General features: G+C 34.0%; 2 protein-coding genes across 2 annotated transcripts; one reads left to right on the forward strand and one right to left on the reverse strand.

Moving 5' to 3' along the window:
• Positions 1-3,470: 3,470 nt before the first annotated feature.
• Positions 3,471-4,771, forward strand: LOC107786814 (calmodulin-like protein 3). Its single transcript, XM_016608318.2, has one exon. The coding sequence runs from the start codon at positions 3,574-3,576 to the stop codon at positions 4,297-4,299; it is 726 nt and encodes a 241-aa protein (XP_016463804.1). The 5' UTR covers positions 3,471-3,573; the 3' UTR covers positions 4,300-4,771.
• Positions 4,772-8,274: 3,503 nt separating this feature from the next.
• LOC107786812 (uncharacterized) lies at positions 8,275-17,988 on the reverse strand. The gene is made up of 5 exons (XM_016608317.2): positions 17,159-17,988; positions 12,003-12,156; positions 10,092-10,300; positions 9,225-9,398; positions 8,275-8,747 (listed from the first exon to the last, which is right to left on the reverse strand). The coding sequence occupies exons 1-5, from the start codon at positions 17,378-17,380 to the stop codon at positions 8,661-8,663; spliced, it is 846 nt and encodes a 281-aa protein (XP_016463803.1). The 5' UTR covers positions 17,381-17,988; the 3' UTR covers positions 8,275-8,660.
• Between the last annotated feature and the right edge of the window lie 393 nt (positions 17,989-18,381).

An 18,381-nucleotide genomic window follows, 5' to 3' on the forward strand; every position in this document is an offset into this window, starting at 1 on the left:
ATTTCATTCTTGCTTACAACAACTTTGTCTGATACAAATACACATTTAAATCCATTCTTAACAAGTAAAGAAGTTGAAACTAAATTCTTCCTAATAGTAGGAACATGAAGAACGTTATTGAGCATTAACACCTTGCATGAAGTCATCTTCAGGAATATCTTCACATAACCCTCAATATTAGTTGTTGTAGTATTTCCTATGGAAAGCTCTTCTTTGGGACCAGCAGTAGAGTAAGTCACAAATGCTTCTTTGACAGCACAAACATGTCGAGTGGCTCCAGAGTCAATCCACTACTCCTTCAGATTTAAATGTGCATTTCTTCTTGTTCAGCTCCTTAGTCTTCTCCACTATGTTGGCCTGTCCCTTTATCTTATCCTTTTTCAAGAGACGACAATCAGAGGCTTTGTGACCAGCTTTTTCACAATTGTAGCAGTTGTCCTTGAATTTCTTCTTGTTCTGCTCCTTAGTCTATCCAGAAGACCTCTTCCCCTTCTTACTTTTTGGAGAAGTTTCTTCAATGATATTAGCTCCCATAATCGTTAAATTTTCACGAGACTTCTTCTTGGTTGTTTTGTTGTCTTCCTCAATCTTGAGACGAATCACAAGATCTTCCAACTTTATTTCTTTGCGCTTGTGATTAAGATAGTTATTGAAATCTCTCCATGAAGGAGGAAAATTTTCAATCATTACAGTCACTTGAAATGCTTCATTTACTACCATACATTCAGCAATAAGGTCGTGAAAAATAAGTTGAAACTCTTGAACTTGAGTTCCAACAGTTTTACTATCTATCATTTTATAGTCTAGAAACTTGACAACCACAAATTTTTTCAAGCATGCATCTTCAGTCTTATACTTCTTCTCAAGTGCGTCCCATAATTCTTTAGAAGTTTTCATAGCACCGTAGACATTGTACAAGTCATCCTCCAAAGCACTTAGGATGTAGCCTTTGCAAAGAACGTCTGCATGTTTTCATGCCTCAACAATCATAAACTTCTTATAGTCCGGCATGTCGGCGACAGGCACTGGAGGGTCTTCACTGGTGAACTTCTGCATACCAAGCGTGGTAAGCCAGAAAATACCCTTTGCTGCCATCCTTTGAAGTTGGCTCGAGAAAATTTCCCCGGTTTCTCGGCCGGTGGCACAACAATTCGGCTTGACGAGCCTATTATCGTTGCCGCAATAGCCCCAGAAGGATTTCCATTATCAATTGTCATTTCTCACTGTCGACAGCAGAAGAGTTCAATTAATGGCAAAAAATAGAACAGTAAACAATACTGTAATTAATGATAAAAGTACGTTTAATAAATATAGTACATGTAATTAATGATATACTGTTTCACAGAAAACAATAAACTTTTTATGATCTTCAAATCGTTTCTGAATTTTAATACTCCAATGAAGTTTTTATATCTTCAAATCAGAATAGAAAAATTCAGAAGGAGTAGAAAACCACACAGGTTTTAATCTCCAAAAACAGAATATAGATTACAATATAAAAAATAATTTTCTTAAGATTGTTATTCTATATGTATTACTATAATAAATAATGAAACAATAATCTTTCTGAAACAGAAAACAAAAACAGAAAGTTAGCGACAACAGATCGAAATAATATTTGAAAATGATTTCGGAATAAATCGAGCCCACTGAATGCACAGTGTGGCCTTAAGAAAATTATTCCCCACAAGTACCCGAGGTGCTGGAATATTATCCTCCCATGATAGAATGATTTAACTCACTAGTGTATTAGTACCAAAAACGCCGGGAAACAGCGAACGACTCGAAGGCTGTAAACCATACTGGAATTTTAATTGTGCAGATGAAGGAGAAAAAACTCAAAAAATTTTGTAAGGAAAGATTCTGGGATCAAGGCATATTTATAGCCATTTTCTGGCACTGTTTCTGAAAAGGTTTGCAACATTTCAGAAACAGCCATGGCTATTGGAACAGGTGGGAACATTTCCCGTTTGAAATATTCCGGAAAAGATGCGTCGCGGGTCCTGAATATTCCGGGTTGAATTTTTATTAATTAATTAAATAATTGAAAGAAATTTTGTCCAAAAAGATTAATCAATCAATCGTTGACCGAAGTCAAAGTCGAGTCGAGCGAGCAACGACGACGACGGCGCGAGGCTTAATTTCTTTCCAACCCATTTAATACCAAGAGAAGTGCTTTCTCAATATAAGTACATTCACTTTTCTTTCTACCGCCAATGAGAGATACTTGCTCTTTCCAAAGCAAAAGGGAGCTCACTTTCCCTCCACTTTCTTTCCTCCATTTCCCGTTCACCAATCTTTCAATCCCAACATGTTCAACTATCTCTTTAACTTAGCTATGTCAGGATTTTAACCATGCAAGTTTCGGTAATAACATTGTCACTGCTAAGAATGTGTAGAGTTGAGTAGTTTCTTGGTCCTCCACTGGTACTTATAAATTCAAAAATACGAGAAGAGGAACACCATTTGTTGTTCAAACCGCAACAACAATTGCTACTAAAAGATATCAATCTTGGAAGAGATGCAACATTAAGAGTTGTTCGACGCAGTAGTGACTCAATTATTATTTGTTCGTCGAAATAAGAAGTTAAAATTTTGATAGATACGAATCCCGTAAAAACTTATTTCGAGGAACGGGTCAGACTAAGTCATTTTTCAAGAACAATAACTAAAGAATCTTATACTACCACTTGCATGTGATGGAACCTGTATGTTGATGTTCAGGATTTTGATAACCATACAAGTAATATACAAGTAATTTGGAGGAGATCTCTCAAAAAATATTTAGTGCACATTTCGATTTCAACGAAATAATAGGGGTATGCAAATCTGTATTTGAATTGTTAAGGGAAGAAAAGGAACTACTATATTTAAACGGAGAGTGTAGTAGAAAATTTATGGTGTAGTCAATACTAGCATCCTAATTTGAAGAAGGATACTCTCTCCATTTTAAATTAGATGACACATTTCGCTTATCAAATATTAAATTGTGTCAAAATATATATTTTTATCATATTGACATGAGAAAACTTGTAATTTATAATATTTTTCATATAACTTTTGAATATTTAAATTTTAGTTTTAAAATATTGAGTTGAACTAATCCAATTTAATTTTAAAAATAAATCAAATTAACTCTCGATAAGCTTGAACTATGTCATCTAAATTGAAAAAGACTGAGTAAAGAGCATAATCAAATTGTTTACTTTTAGGTTTTAGTGTAACGTACAAATAAGTTTTGACTAATCCCATTAGTTATAATTCTGAACCCCCCTCTCCCCCTCCCTTTACCACCACTCAACCTAACCCTACTTCACCTAGAACATGGAAACCACGCGTATAGAGAAAAAAATTTAATTTACAGTTATTACAGTTTCACGCGTTTGTGTGGGATCAAGATTTAAAATAAAAAATAAAAGTTAAAGCAAAAGCATCAAACAAACGCGTATACTTCCCTTTCAATACTTTCTTATTTCATTTCAAGAAAACTATATTCCAATACTTAACTTTGAAACTCTTTTTCATCTTTCATTTTCTGTTTCATTGAATCCCAAGAAGAAGAAGAGCAAAAAAATGTTGACACTAAGCATTCTTTTCTTAGCACTTCTCTTCATTCTTGGTTTAATTACCACCCTTTTCAATTTCCCTACAAAAAAATTCCAATCTTGGATCTATTCTCTTTCAATTAAAGCTCAAACTCCAACTCCATCTCCTCTTGTCAAGAACTCAACTTTAAGTTCACCACCTATGGCTGAACAAAAAATCATGAGAAGGAGTACTTCAAACAGCCATAACAAGGTTGAGTTAAGGAGTATATTTGCAACTTTTGACAAGAACAATGATGGCTATATAACAAAGCAAGAGCTAAAGCAATCACTCAAGAATATTGGTATTTATATGGAGGATATAGATATAGTTGAAATGGTTGAAAAAGTTGATTCAAATAAAGATGGTTTAATTGATCTTGATGAGTTTTATGAGCTTTGTCATTCATTCTTGGGAATAGAAGGAATAATTGGGAGTCAAGAAAATAGTGGAGAAATGAATCAAGAAGAGGAGGCAAATAGAGAGAGGGATCTTAAAGATGCATTTGATGTATTTGATTATGATAAAGATGGATTAATATCAGAGGAAGAGTTGAGTAAAGTACTTTCATCTTTGGGATTGAATCAAGGGAAGAAATTGGAAGATTGTAAGGAAATGATAAGGAAAATTGATGTAGATGGTGATGGTATGGTAAATTTTGATGAATTCAAGAAGATGATGAAAGTTGGTGGAAGGCTTATTCCAATTTCTTGAAAAGCCATGCAAATTACTACAAATCTTTATTGTTCCATTTTTATTAGCATACTATTACAGTCACGAGCAGAATCTTAGCTTGAGCCTGTTTCAAGAAAACCAATTGAAAGAAAGCCTTATGTTACAAGATGAATCTTTACTAGTACTAGTTTTTATGATTTAGATTTGTACAGATAGGAACAAGAATTTGCATGAATGATTGTATAGTTTAGTTTAGTTTACTTTCTTAGTTTCTATGAGAAATTGGATCTGAGGTCTAGTTAAGTCAACTAAGATTTTTTTTTTTTTTTCTCTTTTTAATTAGTTGGATTAGAGAAAATTAAAGCACATGAAGAGGTAGGGGAAGGAGCAAGAATGACAACCTTTGGCTCTGTATTCAAAGTATTTGATCTTAATTTGTTGTTTCAGAGCAGACAAGCTCTTGGTTGTACTGACACTATATGTTTGTTTATTACATTGACTTGTTTTCTTATGTTCTTGTTAATTGGTGGAGTACAAGTTTCAGGTAAGATCTTTATTAGAAAACTCATATTCTAGATCTTGATACCTGCAACTTTCATATGCAAGAGCCAATAATTTGGTATGGCTCCTAATTTTGTTGTAAATTTTTGGCAATATCTTGATGTCAAATAGGTTGAACAAAATGACTTCTAGAAGAAAATTTATCTCTACTAGAGCTAACGGGTCAATTAAGGAAGAATCGGCCAATCAACTCTAAACTGAGCTTCTAGCCTTATGGTTAAGAAAAATGCAAAAACTCTACTTTTTTAGCTTCAATTTTGAGATGATTTTAGCTATCGGTGACCACCAATGTTTTAATTCCAAATGTTGAAAAGTGAGGAGTGATTGCCTTTATTCCTTGGTGTAGGGGCGGATCCGGGGCATTAGTCACACATTGTTCTCATGAATCCAGTAACTTTTGTCTATATCATATATTTATATTTAAAATCATTAAAAGTATAAGAATACTATAGCTTGGAATTCAATTCGTTAATCCAGTTATTATTGTATATTAACTTGAGATTTCTTTAGGAACCCATAACCTTAAAATTCTTTATTCCTTGGTCTATAATGTATCATACATCACCTGAGACTATAAAGATAGACTTTGAAAACAGTCCCTTGGTATACAAATGAGGTAATTGTGTGACATAGCATATTAAGAGTAGTCCACGCCTAAACCAAGTCTAGTCACAAGTTCATGATTTGCAACCGAAAAACATTGACATTATCTGATTGTGATATTTCAAAGTCTTTATAAAAATGTCTTTACAAGTCATCTGAATTTACAATGGAAATGAAATGTACTTGCCGTGTCATAAAGGGGCAAAAGCTTCTTCAATCTTCTGGAGAAACCAATTACTTTGACTAATGATTTTTGTGCAGTTCTATATTCTTATACACTGTCCGCTTAGAGGTTATTAGCAAAGATAAGATGATGATCGGTAATTGCTTTAGTATATGTGAGCTAATAACCTAGAAAAGAAAGTACTCCTACAATTTGTTAAACGACAATCTAGAGGTTGTTCCAAAATTTGTTCAACATTTATGGGTCTTTGCACTAAACTCAATGTTCTTTTAAAATCAAGGGTTCAAATCTAACATTTTGTCAATAACGTCTCGGATACTTGTTACTATTTTCACTGACCAATAATCAACTTGGTCACAAGGTAAAGAACAATCCAACACTATTTTAAAAGGCGTGGGCGTAAGCCCTATAGGTATTTAATTTTTAATATTTTATAAAATAATATAATGACAGTTAATATTTATAAATAGGTAAAATTGCATAAAAATTGAAGAAAATTATATATATGTGTGCTCCATCCCCACAAAAAACTAATCAAACAATCTATTATACATTACTGACAAGCACAAGTAATTTGAATCTAAAAGAATAAAGTTTTCTATATGGAGGAACAAAAAGGATGATTAACCTGCAATTTGAACTTTGGATTTGCTGCTATAAAAAAAAATGTAGTTCTCTTTGTATTTGTAAAAAAAATTAAATATTCGTTGCTTTTAGGAGATATTAGTTGACTAGCGGACAAGATAAAAAATTGGAAAAACCATGAATTAGAGCTTAAATCAATAAAAAAGGTCTTTACTTTTAAATACTTTTGAGTTCCTTTTTAAACCTTTTGAGTAATTATCCAACTCACTTTTAAAAATTTGGGTATTACATGAAGGACTAATTCAACAAATTTTGTTTTAATTTGAAAAAGTCTCTAGGGCTTACTCCTTACTAAAAAAATGCGCCCCGAACGCCCCGAATTGCGGAGTGTACGCCTCTTGAGACTTTCGCCCCACACCATCGCCCCGGGGCGTTTTTGGTACACCTCGCCCTGGGGCTCGCCCCAGAAACGCCTTTTAAAACAGAGACGCCAAGATACAACGAGAACCACACCTGTAACTCAAGTCAATTTGCGAGGTTTTTTAAATCCGCCGATAAGACACACGAAATACATGCAGGATCATTATTAGGACCATCATACTTGCCAACCATCTGATCAGATTAATCGACCAAAATATAATAGAAGCATTGTCGGTGTTCAAAAATTTATTTTAAACTTCGTAATAGGGGTGTATATGGATAGGGTTGGTTCAGATTTTCTAATTACCAAACCAAACCAATTGTATCAAGTTATTAAATCTAAATACCAAACCAAACCAATAAAAGTCGGGTTTTTTTCGGTTTTCTTTTTCTTTCATAAAGTTTTCATAGTACAAAACGTAAAATTTTGTGCTCCAAATATTTCTTTAATCCTAGTAAGACAGAACTATATAAGGTGTTTTTCAATAAAATAACATAAATATGAGTTGAGTCATGTCATTGTAGTAAAATATTCAACAATAAAGATAAAATCGCATAAAATAAATATTATGAATAAGCCATAATGAAAACAAACATAATTTAAAATTATGACTAATAAATACTATTATTTACATGACTAACCACTAAAAGAAAAATAAGTTATACATTTTATTTAAACCATGAAAAACTAAAAAAATAGATACTGACACTATTTTCATTCATAGTACAATTGAATTGAATGTCTTTTATTAGCATTAGTATTGATTTGATTTAGTTTAGAATTTATTTGAGTTACTAACATTTATGGACTATAAAACTTATTGGAGCATCCAAAAATTATAAGCCCAAACTTGAAAAAATACGTTAAAAGATAAAACTATGAAAAAGCTAAAGAATATTTATAAACTACACTAACATAAATATTTTTATGTATTAAATATATTTAAAACTTCTATACATATAATATCGGATATACATATAATATCGGATTAGTTTGATTTCAATTTAACTTTTTTTAGTTAAAACTAAACCAAACCAAATATGGTCAAATTTTTTTTTCCAACACCAAACTATAGTCGGGTTTTTTCTCGGTTTTAACTAGAATTATCGGATTAGTGCAATTTGTAGATTTATTTGTACACCCCTACTTCGTAATATTGAGCTCACACATATTTTACCTATTAAAAGTTTTGAGTTCGAACAAACCCGTTGCCAAGAGCCACATCCCCCACCACTACAATGATAATGTAAAAAATCATTGCAGCTAGTTGTATTTGAAGCCTTTTTGCCCGGAGTTTCAGCTTTCAACCACTAATTTAGAGGATTTGAATGGGGAAAAAAGTTAAAGAGTTCGAGCCAATGTGGATCTCAAATTGCGGAAAACACCACGATAAAGAGATCCAAACCACCTGCTTGCCAGCAAGCTACTCTAATTAATTGGGTCCACATTTCAACTAATTAAGACAAAGAAATAAAGCACAAATTTTGAAAGGACACGGTGTACTGATCTCCTTCCTACTTTTATCAAATTGGTGTGCTGATCTTAAATTCTTAATCCTTTACATTAAATAAGGTACAACGTCAAATCAAAGAAATTATGTTATCAATGTAATTTACACAGGTGTTCAGCAGAGCATATAACTGGGACCCAAAAAAACAGGAATATTAAGGGAAGGGGGGAGGGGTGATCATTTCAATTAACCATTAAACAGCTTTAATAAGCACCTATAGAAAAGAGCGAGTATCGAATTGAACTTAATCCTAAAAGCATGCCAATTGTGTTTCAAATAGTTTATTATCATTAACAAAAGACCAGAATAGTATAAACTTCTAGTCTAACTAGAAGTACCAACAGAAAAGCAAGTAAAACCATGTCTATAACTTACTTGATACTACAGCTACCCTTAGGCTTATAACAGCACCAGGTGGCTTCAACCAAGCAAACACAGATTCTGGCTTAGTATCATCCCCCAGAATCATGCGCTGCCTCTAGTGATGGTAGGACATGACCATTGCTATCCTATCCATTTTAAGGACATAATACACATTAAAAGACGTCCGGATGGAAACGCCCGGGGATAGAGTTGCTTTGTTGCGCCTGCTTGAGATGCATCGATAGCGCATAGTTATTAACCTGATCACACAGAAAGGGCAATTCACTTAATGTCATATATGAGAAATGAGGTGGGATAGAAAATTAAAAATAGAGTCAGGAACCCAATAAAGCAACTCACCATTGCTGGCAATAATCTCTTAATAGCATTAATGTACCAACCGAACTCTTAATCACATAAATGTATCAACATACTTCCAGCTTCCAGGGGGGGAACTGAAGACTTTCATACTTCCAACATTTATAATGCATGCATCTATGCACATACAGAAGTACAACTATTTCTTAAAAAAGGAAGTTTCTATGTTTGGAAGCCAGGAGGAATGTGCATTCTACCCCTTTCTATAGAGGAAAGCATGCTTGACAACCAGATTTTAGTCCTCATTTCTCTTTTCAAAATTTTATCTTTGCTCCCGGATTGCACAAAGCACGTATAATAAATATGAAACCATGAAATGAGTTACGAAACTTCATGAGATCTAAATAGGGTAATCTGACCTCAAGTGTTCTCAGCTGCTCCTGGTACTGAGCCACCAACTGCTTCAGCTGATTCACCTCATGCCCTCTATCCTCAAACTCCTTCTGACGCTCACGTTGAATAGCAAATGCTCGCTTCAAAATAGAATTCTCTTGAATAAGAGCTTCTACCTGCTGCTTGAGCATGTTGTTTTCCTGAATAATTAAATAACTATGAATATATAGATAATTTTTCTTGAGGAAGCATAACTATATATGTATAGATATGGACTGACATTTTTTCTTCTTTCCCTTTTTTTGGGAAATGGCAAGTATTATTGATGTCAAAAGCCAGCACTAAGAAAGTGGAAATAACATTTTTCCTTTTAGGTGCACAACATTTTAAAAGAAGTGGCATACCAAAATAAGATCATTAGCCTGGAATAGGAATACTTAGTGCATCTCCAGCCCCAACCCTCACAAACACTGATATGTGGTGCTTGGTTGTTGGGGTGATCGGAGAGGGGTGAGTGCCTATAAGGAAAGAACATTACTGATCTATACTAATAGGCTAATAGCCAGACCATGAAAACATTAATTCCTCAACCATCTAAACATATTTGATGTTCACTTTACACTCTGGAGGATCCCACTTTTAACTCATTTCATATCTGCTTTCAATATTTTTATGCAACAATTGATGTTGCTTCGCAACATCTACACATCCGATTGAGGACCTTCAAAACAACTGTATACCATGTCCATAGTAAGTGATAGACAAATGAAGCAAATAAAAACAATGTAGACCAGTTGAATCAAGTGCAGTGGTATGGCAATAAAAATAGAAGAAAAAACAGACGGAATGGTGTTAGTGGACAAAATAAAGTTAATTAAATATTTCTAGACCACCTGCTGGACATCGCGAGCTGTTTCCTCTTTTGCGCGGGCACAAATAGACTTCTCCAAGACTTCAAGAGCTCGTGAAGCACGGACTTTAGCATCATCTATATTTGAGGCACTCATCATCTCTCTAACAAACAGCTCCACCCATTCTGTACTCTCCATGTGCAGTTCTTTTCCTGTCAATGAATCTTCTGTAGGTATGGGCCCACCATTACCTGCACCAAAATGTGTAAAGGGATGGTGTCTACCAGTATAAACAGACTTGTGCCAGTGAACTTCTAAGACATCCAACAAATGTGCTGATACACCTAAGGAAGAACGGTGAAGTATCAACAGAGAGTGAGCTCAGAGGAAAATCACTCGTCATTTTCAGTATGCATGCAATAAAGTAAGATTGGTAGCAGTTTTACTGCATTGTAAATGGAGTCTGCTCCTGGATTTTTCAGGTCCCCCATCTTTCTCACAGGGTCTTAAAGCACAAAATTACGAAGTAGTACATCCATGGCCTCAGCTCACCCAGTTAACAAAAACAAGCGACCAGAGCAAACACGAGTTTCAGTCTAGTGTCAGGGTCATACCTTAAGGCCAATTGAAAACAGTAGAGTGCTTCTGAAGAAACAAGACATTTCTCTTAAAATCAACTAAACAGTTAACCCATGATCCAAACATAACCATTCTAATGAATGAACAGCATGTTGGGCTTGAGTGGACTCTGATTGCCTCAACATTTTGACAAATCAGACTTTAAGTCGAACACAAGCAAACAGAAGAAATTTTTAAATAGCTACTCATTATTTCTTTATACCTATGCAACCACTTCTCCACCACAACCAAAAATTAAAGAAGTGAGTAACGACTAAAATTCAATAAATATAAGTATGCATCAAAGTTAGTAAGTAATAAAGTAGTGCAGATATTTACCCTAAGCAACTGTGCAAGTATTAAATTTGTGAAACAGAGTCAAGTTAATAAGTCAGTAAGTGTTGACCACAGCCGACTAAATTATCCAATTAAAGAGAAAAGAGAATACTAGCTACACGGCACTTCTAGTAAAAATGGTAAGCAGTTTTTTACATGCACAAGGTAAGCTCGGAATACTAATTGCGATATACAAAACATATCACGAGAGGCGAGCTGCCAGGATCGTGGCTTATACATTTCAAGCAAGTGAAAGGAGCAAACAAACATCAGATTGGACAAGGAACAGGGTTTTAGACTGATCAATGGAAACATCACATAGATTAATAGCCTGTTTGGCCAAGCTTCTAAAATCAGCTTATTTTGAGAAGTGTTTTTCTCAAAAGTACTTTTTAAAAAAGTGTTTTTGGTGAGAAGCAGTTTGTGTTTGGCTAATTAATTTGAAAAGCACTTTTAAGCAGTAATTAGTGTTTGGCCAAACTTTTGAAAACTGCTTCTAAATGTATTTTTCTCAAAAGTGCTTCTCAGAAAAGTGCTTTTGGAGAGAAGCTACTTTTTTCTGCTTCTCAAAAACTGCTTCTGCTTCTCCTCAAAAGCACTTTTCCTTCCAAAAGCTTGGCCAAACACCAAAAGTGCTTTTGGCAAAAAAAGCACTTTTGGCCCAAAAATAAGCTTGGCCAAACAGGCTATAAGTGAATAGAATGCTACAAAACGAACATCTACGGGAAGGCGAATTATACAAACTACACATTCAAAATTATGAAATGTCTTTATAATTCTAATCACATAATCACTTTCCCGAAAAAAAAAAAAAAGCAAATCGGAATTGTCTTGTTTCACAATGATCTTATATAGCACGTGATTATTGCACACAAACAAAGGATGCCACAAAAGAAAGTACTTGATGTCATTCCCCAAGTTTCTATCAAAACAGATTCAGAAGGGAAAAAAATAAAACATCCAATGTCAATCAATAAGAATCTACATATTGATGTTCACCTTGAGTTAAGATCTGGCTGCCGATCTCCTGGGTAGCATCAGATCTTCCTGTGAGGGGCCCCAGATTCTCAGCAGACCCCAAGCGAAGCTCATTTAGTCTTTTGATGGCAGAATCCAGATCATCACCGCATTCTTCCAGTGCTCTCTCAAGCAACTACAAAATTCCAAATCTAGGTTAAATTCTCCTCTTTTCAGGGTAAACAAAAGTTTGACCAAGAAAAACTGTAGGAAACTATGCCATAGAACTTGATACCTAGATAACAGAAATGTGTCAAGAAACTAAAAGTAGCTTTTACAATTCAATGCTATCAGAATCCAAATCAACAACCTCATAGAATTGTTTTTTAAAACAGAACCACAAAAGTTAGATCCATCAATGATATCACTAAATGAAAATCATCAGACAGCATACCATTTCTGGATCAATCGGAATTGATAGAAATCCTCTTAGAATAAAACAACGATCACGAATTTTAGATCCAAGTATCAGTATTAGTAGAAGAAATCGGAGGGAAATTCTGAAATAGCATCTGCGAGGAATCATTGACTGAAGAAAATTTAACGCCTCTAGTAGGAATAAGATGAAATGTGTTTCTTTTATTCTCTATACCTGCATTCTATTAGGTAACAACGCTTGGAATTAGGTAAAAGTCAACATACACATTATATATGACACCTATCAAGAATAACCCGGAAAACGTGCACCTCTTTAATTCTTTTAGAAGTTGAAAGGTATTTGGAGTGTTGTAATAATTAGTTCTTTTTTCAGACAATCCAAAACCCTGTTACGTTACAAAAGCAAAAGCCTTTTTTCTCTCTTCAAGGAAGCAGTAACCTTTACCAAACTGATGATCCGTAATTGGTGCTGTCCGAAGATGTCCCTCTTTTCTTTATCAATCCTAATATGTGCATTTGAACCTAAAGTTGGTGGGTGAGCTAATTCTTACAAGATTTCATCAATTCTAAAACACTTTCAAAAACTTTAATCACACTGATCAAGTGACTTCCATCATGGATGCTCTAACTGGATACATATTTTACACTTCTCCCACAAAATTACTTGCAGAAGACAAATAAATTACGACAACAGCCATAATGACAATAATAAGAAGATGGCCACCTTCATTCCTGGTATTGTAGCAAATTCACTCTGTAGTTAAAATACAATATCACTTGTGTTCCTTTTCCTAGAGAATTTCTCTTTTTTTTGTTAATCCGAATCAGATATTGCATGCTTTACAAAAGCTTTCCTTCTATAGTTGGGACTTAGGGAAATAACAGCAAGAGCGGATAATACAAAGAGATTACTACAATCCCTGCACTAAATTTTATCACCTAACTCTTTATATCCTCAAACATAAAATTCTTTACACTCAAGACTTCTATAGTCACAAGACTAATTTTATAAGGGACTTGTAGTCAGTATTAAAGCCATTGATATTTTGCAGCCAATATATCATTCGGATCTTTTTGACATTGCCCTTCATCCCCTTACTTCCCTTCTTAACCATCCCATCATAGAGACGGGAAACTTCGCTGGGTATTTTGCAGTTACACTTCCCGTAAGAGCAAAGACTACCTCAGATGGATAAGCCGCAGAAGAAAGCATAATAGTGACTTGAGTAATCAGCAATTGATATAAGATTAAACTAATTATCATCGTAACTTCGACAAATCTTTTAACTAAAAGGGAAAGCAACCACTACAAATACAAAGAAAAATAGAAGTACTATCAACCTAATTAGCATGATTGCAGCATAGTCTAATTTTAGATGCATATCTATTTAATTCCCAAAAACAAGAATTGGTTATAAATAAGACAAGCAAGGGGTTGGAAGGATTTAAGAGTAATTACAGCAGTCATTGGATAAATTTGATTTGGATCTCGATGGTTATCTATTTTTAAAGACATTTCCATTGAATCAAAATGTAAAGAGGTTGCCAAGGAAATTTGAATAGAAGAGGTTATTGTATTTGTGCCTCAGGATCAAATTGACGAACTATAAGGATTTAAGAGTAATTATACAGGAATAATGATTGTTGAGAACACTTACTTCAACGGCATAACTGTTTTTATAGCAAGTTAAACAGCATAACTGTGTAAGCTATTATGAACGATATTTCACTAGTTTACAATTAGGGATTTGAATCTGCTCTGAAGTGCTCCTCTTTTTGATAGAGTATCAGAAGCATGCTTCCTCTAGTGATTAAAAGTTCAAATATACCATTTATAACACCTTTTAAAACCTCAGGTAGCTAAGTAAGTAAAACAACAGCCTGTGCGCGCAACCAAGTTCAAGTAAAAAAAAAAAAAATTATTGATAGGGAACCATCCTAAAGTACCCTCCTAATTGTTTGACATGTTAAAGTTTACTTTAGGAGTATTTTTTTAAATAAAGAGCTTACTTTAGGTAGCCTATCTAAAGCAAGTACAAACATGATGTTCGTGGTCTACTGAACGATACCTCAAGGTCGAGCATGAAGTAGACACTTGGCATTTTCTTGAAGAATGGAACTCCTCATAAATCCAATAAACACGGGCAGAATTGGTACCATGAATTGAAATCGAAGATCCTATACCATGAACTTCACCAACTCCATCAACTATGCCTCAACCCCAAACTAGGTAAGTCATTTATATGAATTATATGTATTCGTTCACTCTATTAGGCCCATTCATTCACTACATACACTATATACGCAAAAACCATCGTGGTGGTCAGTTACATCCATATTTTAACATGGTCAGCTGGTTTTGCATTTGTTTTTACTTTCCTCAATACAAATTGGTCCACTTTTCTTCGTAGATAAGCAATTGCTCCACCTTGATTTCTTACATATTTAATGATGCTAAACCATGTATTTAACCGCACTATGAACTAAAAAGAAGTCTAGATGAGCCCATAGTGGATGTCGTGGTAACAAAAGCTCAAGTCACATCAACTTTTGCAATCCTACATAATGTTACTTTAAACTGCTCCCCCATGGGATTTTTTTAAATCAAAAATCCTTCGTAAGTTTTATTTTAACACTTATGAGTATATGTAAACCCCCATCTTTTTCCTTAAGGCTAAAATAAAGGACTTGCGGTTTTTCAACTTAAATACCTTTCCGAAAAATGTTCTTCTACTTACTTTACAGGAGACTCCATAAATTCACTCTTAAGATTTTCTGATGTAGCGTCAATTTAAAATTAAAGAGAGAGAGAGAGAGAGAGAGAGAGAGAGAGAGAGAGAGAGAGAGAGAGAGAGAGAGAGAGAGAGAGAGGGTACAAGCTGTGATGTGAGAGGAACAGGGGTAGAAGGTAAAAGATCATTTCTTTTACTATCGGCAAATCAGAATGGGGAGCAACTGTTATCCACATCATATGTTCTGCTCAAATGTCCCTTAAAGGAATTTATATCTGCATGAGCCACTATTTTTTTGCAGTAATCTATCAACATCTCTAAATAACCTTCACCAAACCCTACTGTTTAAACTCAAAAGTAAACCACTTTCCTGATAAACAACTAATTCGTAAACTTAAACGGAACCAAAATCATGGATCTATACATGTTGTGCAGGTTTGGGAAAAAGATAGAGGCTCAAGCCATGTTATTAAACTAAAATGCAGAAGTAACTACAAAAGACACGGTCTTCACATAAACTTGATACATAGTTCGAAAAATAATACTGTATTTCTTTTAACCATCCACTGGAAGTTACTTTGATATCTCCTTTAAGCGCCACCATGAATGCAGCACACATTTATAAATCCCCGTATTCAACTTGTATGTCCTTGAATATTTCCAACCCATATGACTATGCATTTACATTTAGTCTTACGAGAAACAAAAAGTAAGCAAGTGGTAAAACTAAAATTTCTGCTTGCAATGTTATGGTCAAACTTTGATCAAGATCCATGGTAATGCTAAATTCCACTAAAATTCGTGTCAAGGAAACTAACCATTGTACTCAAACAACCAATAAATGACATGACAGATGTTAACATTAAACTAACTCTCCACATATGTGTTAAAAGAAAGAAAGCTGATAACATCTGGGCATCTGGTGAGGAAAGACAATGATGCAGTTCTATATTCCAATAGAGCAACTAAAATATTGTGTCCAAAGCACTTAACAAAGACAGCAACTAGATGCATCCTGTCAAGATATGGCATAGACAGATAACAAATGTCTTCTGTGCGTCTACAGAATACAAATTACTAACCACATAGTATGTTGGAAATAGAACCATAATATCTTTTTGAAAATACATTGGAAAGCTGTTAACTAAAATAAGAATAGAAAATTATCCTTTTTCTTTTCAATCAACAATCCCACTCCAATACAATAAAAATATAAAGGGAAGCATATTTATGGCTGACAATTCCAAAACAAGCTGAAATTTCAAATAAATTGCACTGTGATTGGTAAATTACTTAATCATTTCACTAAAACCCCGCCGTCTACAAAATCAAAAGCCAATTTCACTAAAACAGAATAGATGATCAATCTTTTCATTTTCAATGAACACTCCCAGACCAATACAACTATGATTATAAAGGACGGAAATTTAAAGCTGAAATTCCAAACGATTTCTAATTACTAAATTACTTTTTTTTTAATAAAAAAAAAAAATTGACTTCTGGAAAAAGAAACCTGTTTGTCCAAATGAACTGCGCAGCAAATTATTTGATGCCCTCAAACTTCAAAAAAATCACTAAAAAGCTACCATCCACCACATCAAAAGCTAAATTAGCTAGAATAACTATATCCAATCACCCCTATTTTTTCTCAATCGGGATTTCAAGTACAATACACCAATGGAAAGATTTTTACAGCTAAAAAAAGACCCAAACAAGCTACAACTCAAATCAGTTGCACAAAAAATAAAAAATTACTTAATAAGTAGATTCAAATAAGAAAACCTGTCTGTCCAGATGAATTGCACCGCGACCTAAAAAACTTCGAAAAAATCACCGTAGTTATCAAATAAGCTTTCTTTTCTTTCATTGTTTTTCAACATTTCCAGTTCAATACAACAAAAGGATTAACAAAGCGATTCTCTTTACAGCCAAAAGCCTAAAACTTCCAAAACAAGCTGAAACGCAAAAATAATTGCTCTGACATTATTAAATTACTTAATTAATCAAAATAAAAACAAAAATTTAAACCTGCTTGTCCATATCAGGGAAGACCGATAGGAGATGATCGATCGCCGAGGATGGAGTAGAAAAATAATTAGCGGCAGCAGCGGAGGATCGCGGCGGCGAGAAAGAAGACGGAGAACAGCGGATCCTCTTCGGAACCGGCGGCGAAGAAGACGGCGACGACGACGATGACTGCAAATCTTCGAAGAAATTGGATCTCTTGCTGCCGCACACTATAGCAGACATGTTGTGCCAAAAATCAAAATCCTCTCAACAACAACAATTCTTCTCTCACCGTCTCGCTCATGCAGATTTCAAATTTAACCAATTCCAAGAAGAAAAAAAAAAGAACAAAAAAAATTCAAATAAAATTAAATAAAAGTCAAAATCAAAATCAAAATCAAAATCAAAATCGAAATCGAAATCTCATTTGTTCACTATATATATAATTAGGTTTTCAATTTCTGTATGAATATAAGTATCTAACTAAATGAATTTCTATAATCTATGTTGTTATAAAGAAAAATATATAAGTATCAGATAAAATAAAATAATTAATGTTTTTTTCCTTTGTTTATCTTTGTTTCCATTCTCTCTCGTGTTTTTATGAGATAAGGCTGGGTTTGCAATTGATTGATTGTGTGAAGAAAGAGGAGATGCGGGGGAGATAGAGTGACAAAGAGTTTCAGTATTTTTAAAAGAAGGACTAGTTATGAGATGCTACGTGTAAAATGGTGGTGACGTGGAGGTATATAATCTGTTGGAGGATGTAGCTTCTAGTGAAGGCTGTTAGCGGTGTTACGTTACGAGTTCCATCTTTCTGTTACGTTATGGCTGGTAGTTGAGCGAGCGGTGCCGGTGGCTTCTTCTTTCCTTTCTTTTAAGTTGTTCTTTCCTTTTGCACCAAAATTAGATTTCTATTAAATAATGTTTTGATAAAGCTAGTTTTACAAACGGAAAAAATATTAAAAGTTTTTATATTACTAATAATTTTTAATCTATGATAGCATTTAGATAATTACTTAATAATTAATTAATCGATAATTACTTAATAAGTGACCTAATTATACAAATAATATTGACATGAAAAATGCATAAACTTAAAACTTTAAAAATAAATATTTCCTTTTAAATAATTCTTTTCCTTTTACCTCGTGCTTCTTTTTGGCCAAAAGAACTTTTTTTAGCAAAAAGTTAAAGGTGTTTGACCAACCTTTTAAAAGGAAAAAGTGTTTTTGAGTAAGACA

Source organism: Nicotiana tabacum, chromosome 9, assembly GCF_000715075.1.
Source record: "Nicotiana tabacum cultivar K326 chromosome 9, ASM71507v2, whole genome shotgun sequence".
NCBI classification, from domain to species: Eukaryota; Viridiplantae; Streptophyta; class Magnoliopsida; order Solanales; family Solanaceae; genus Nicotiana; species Nicotiana tabacum.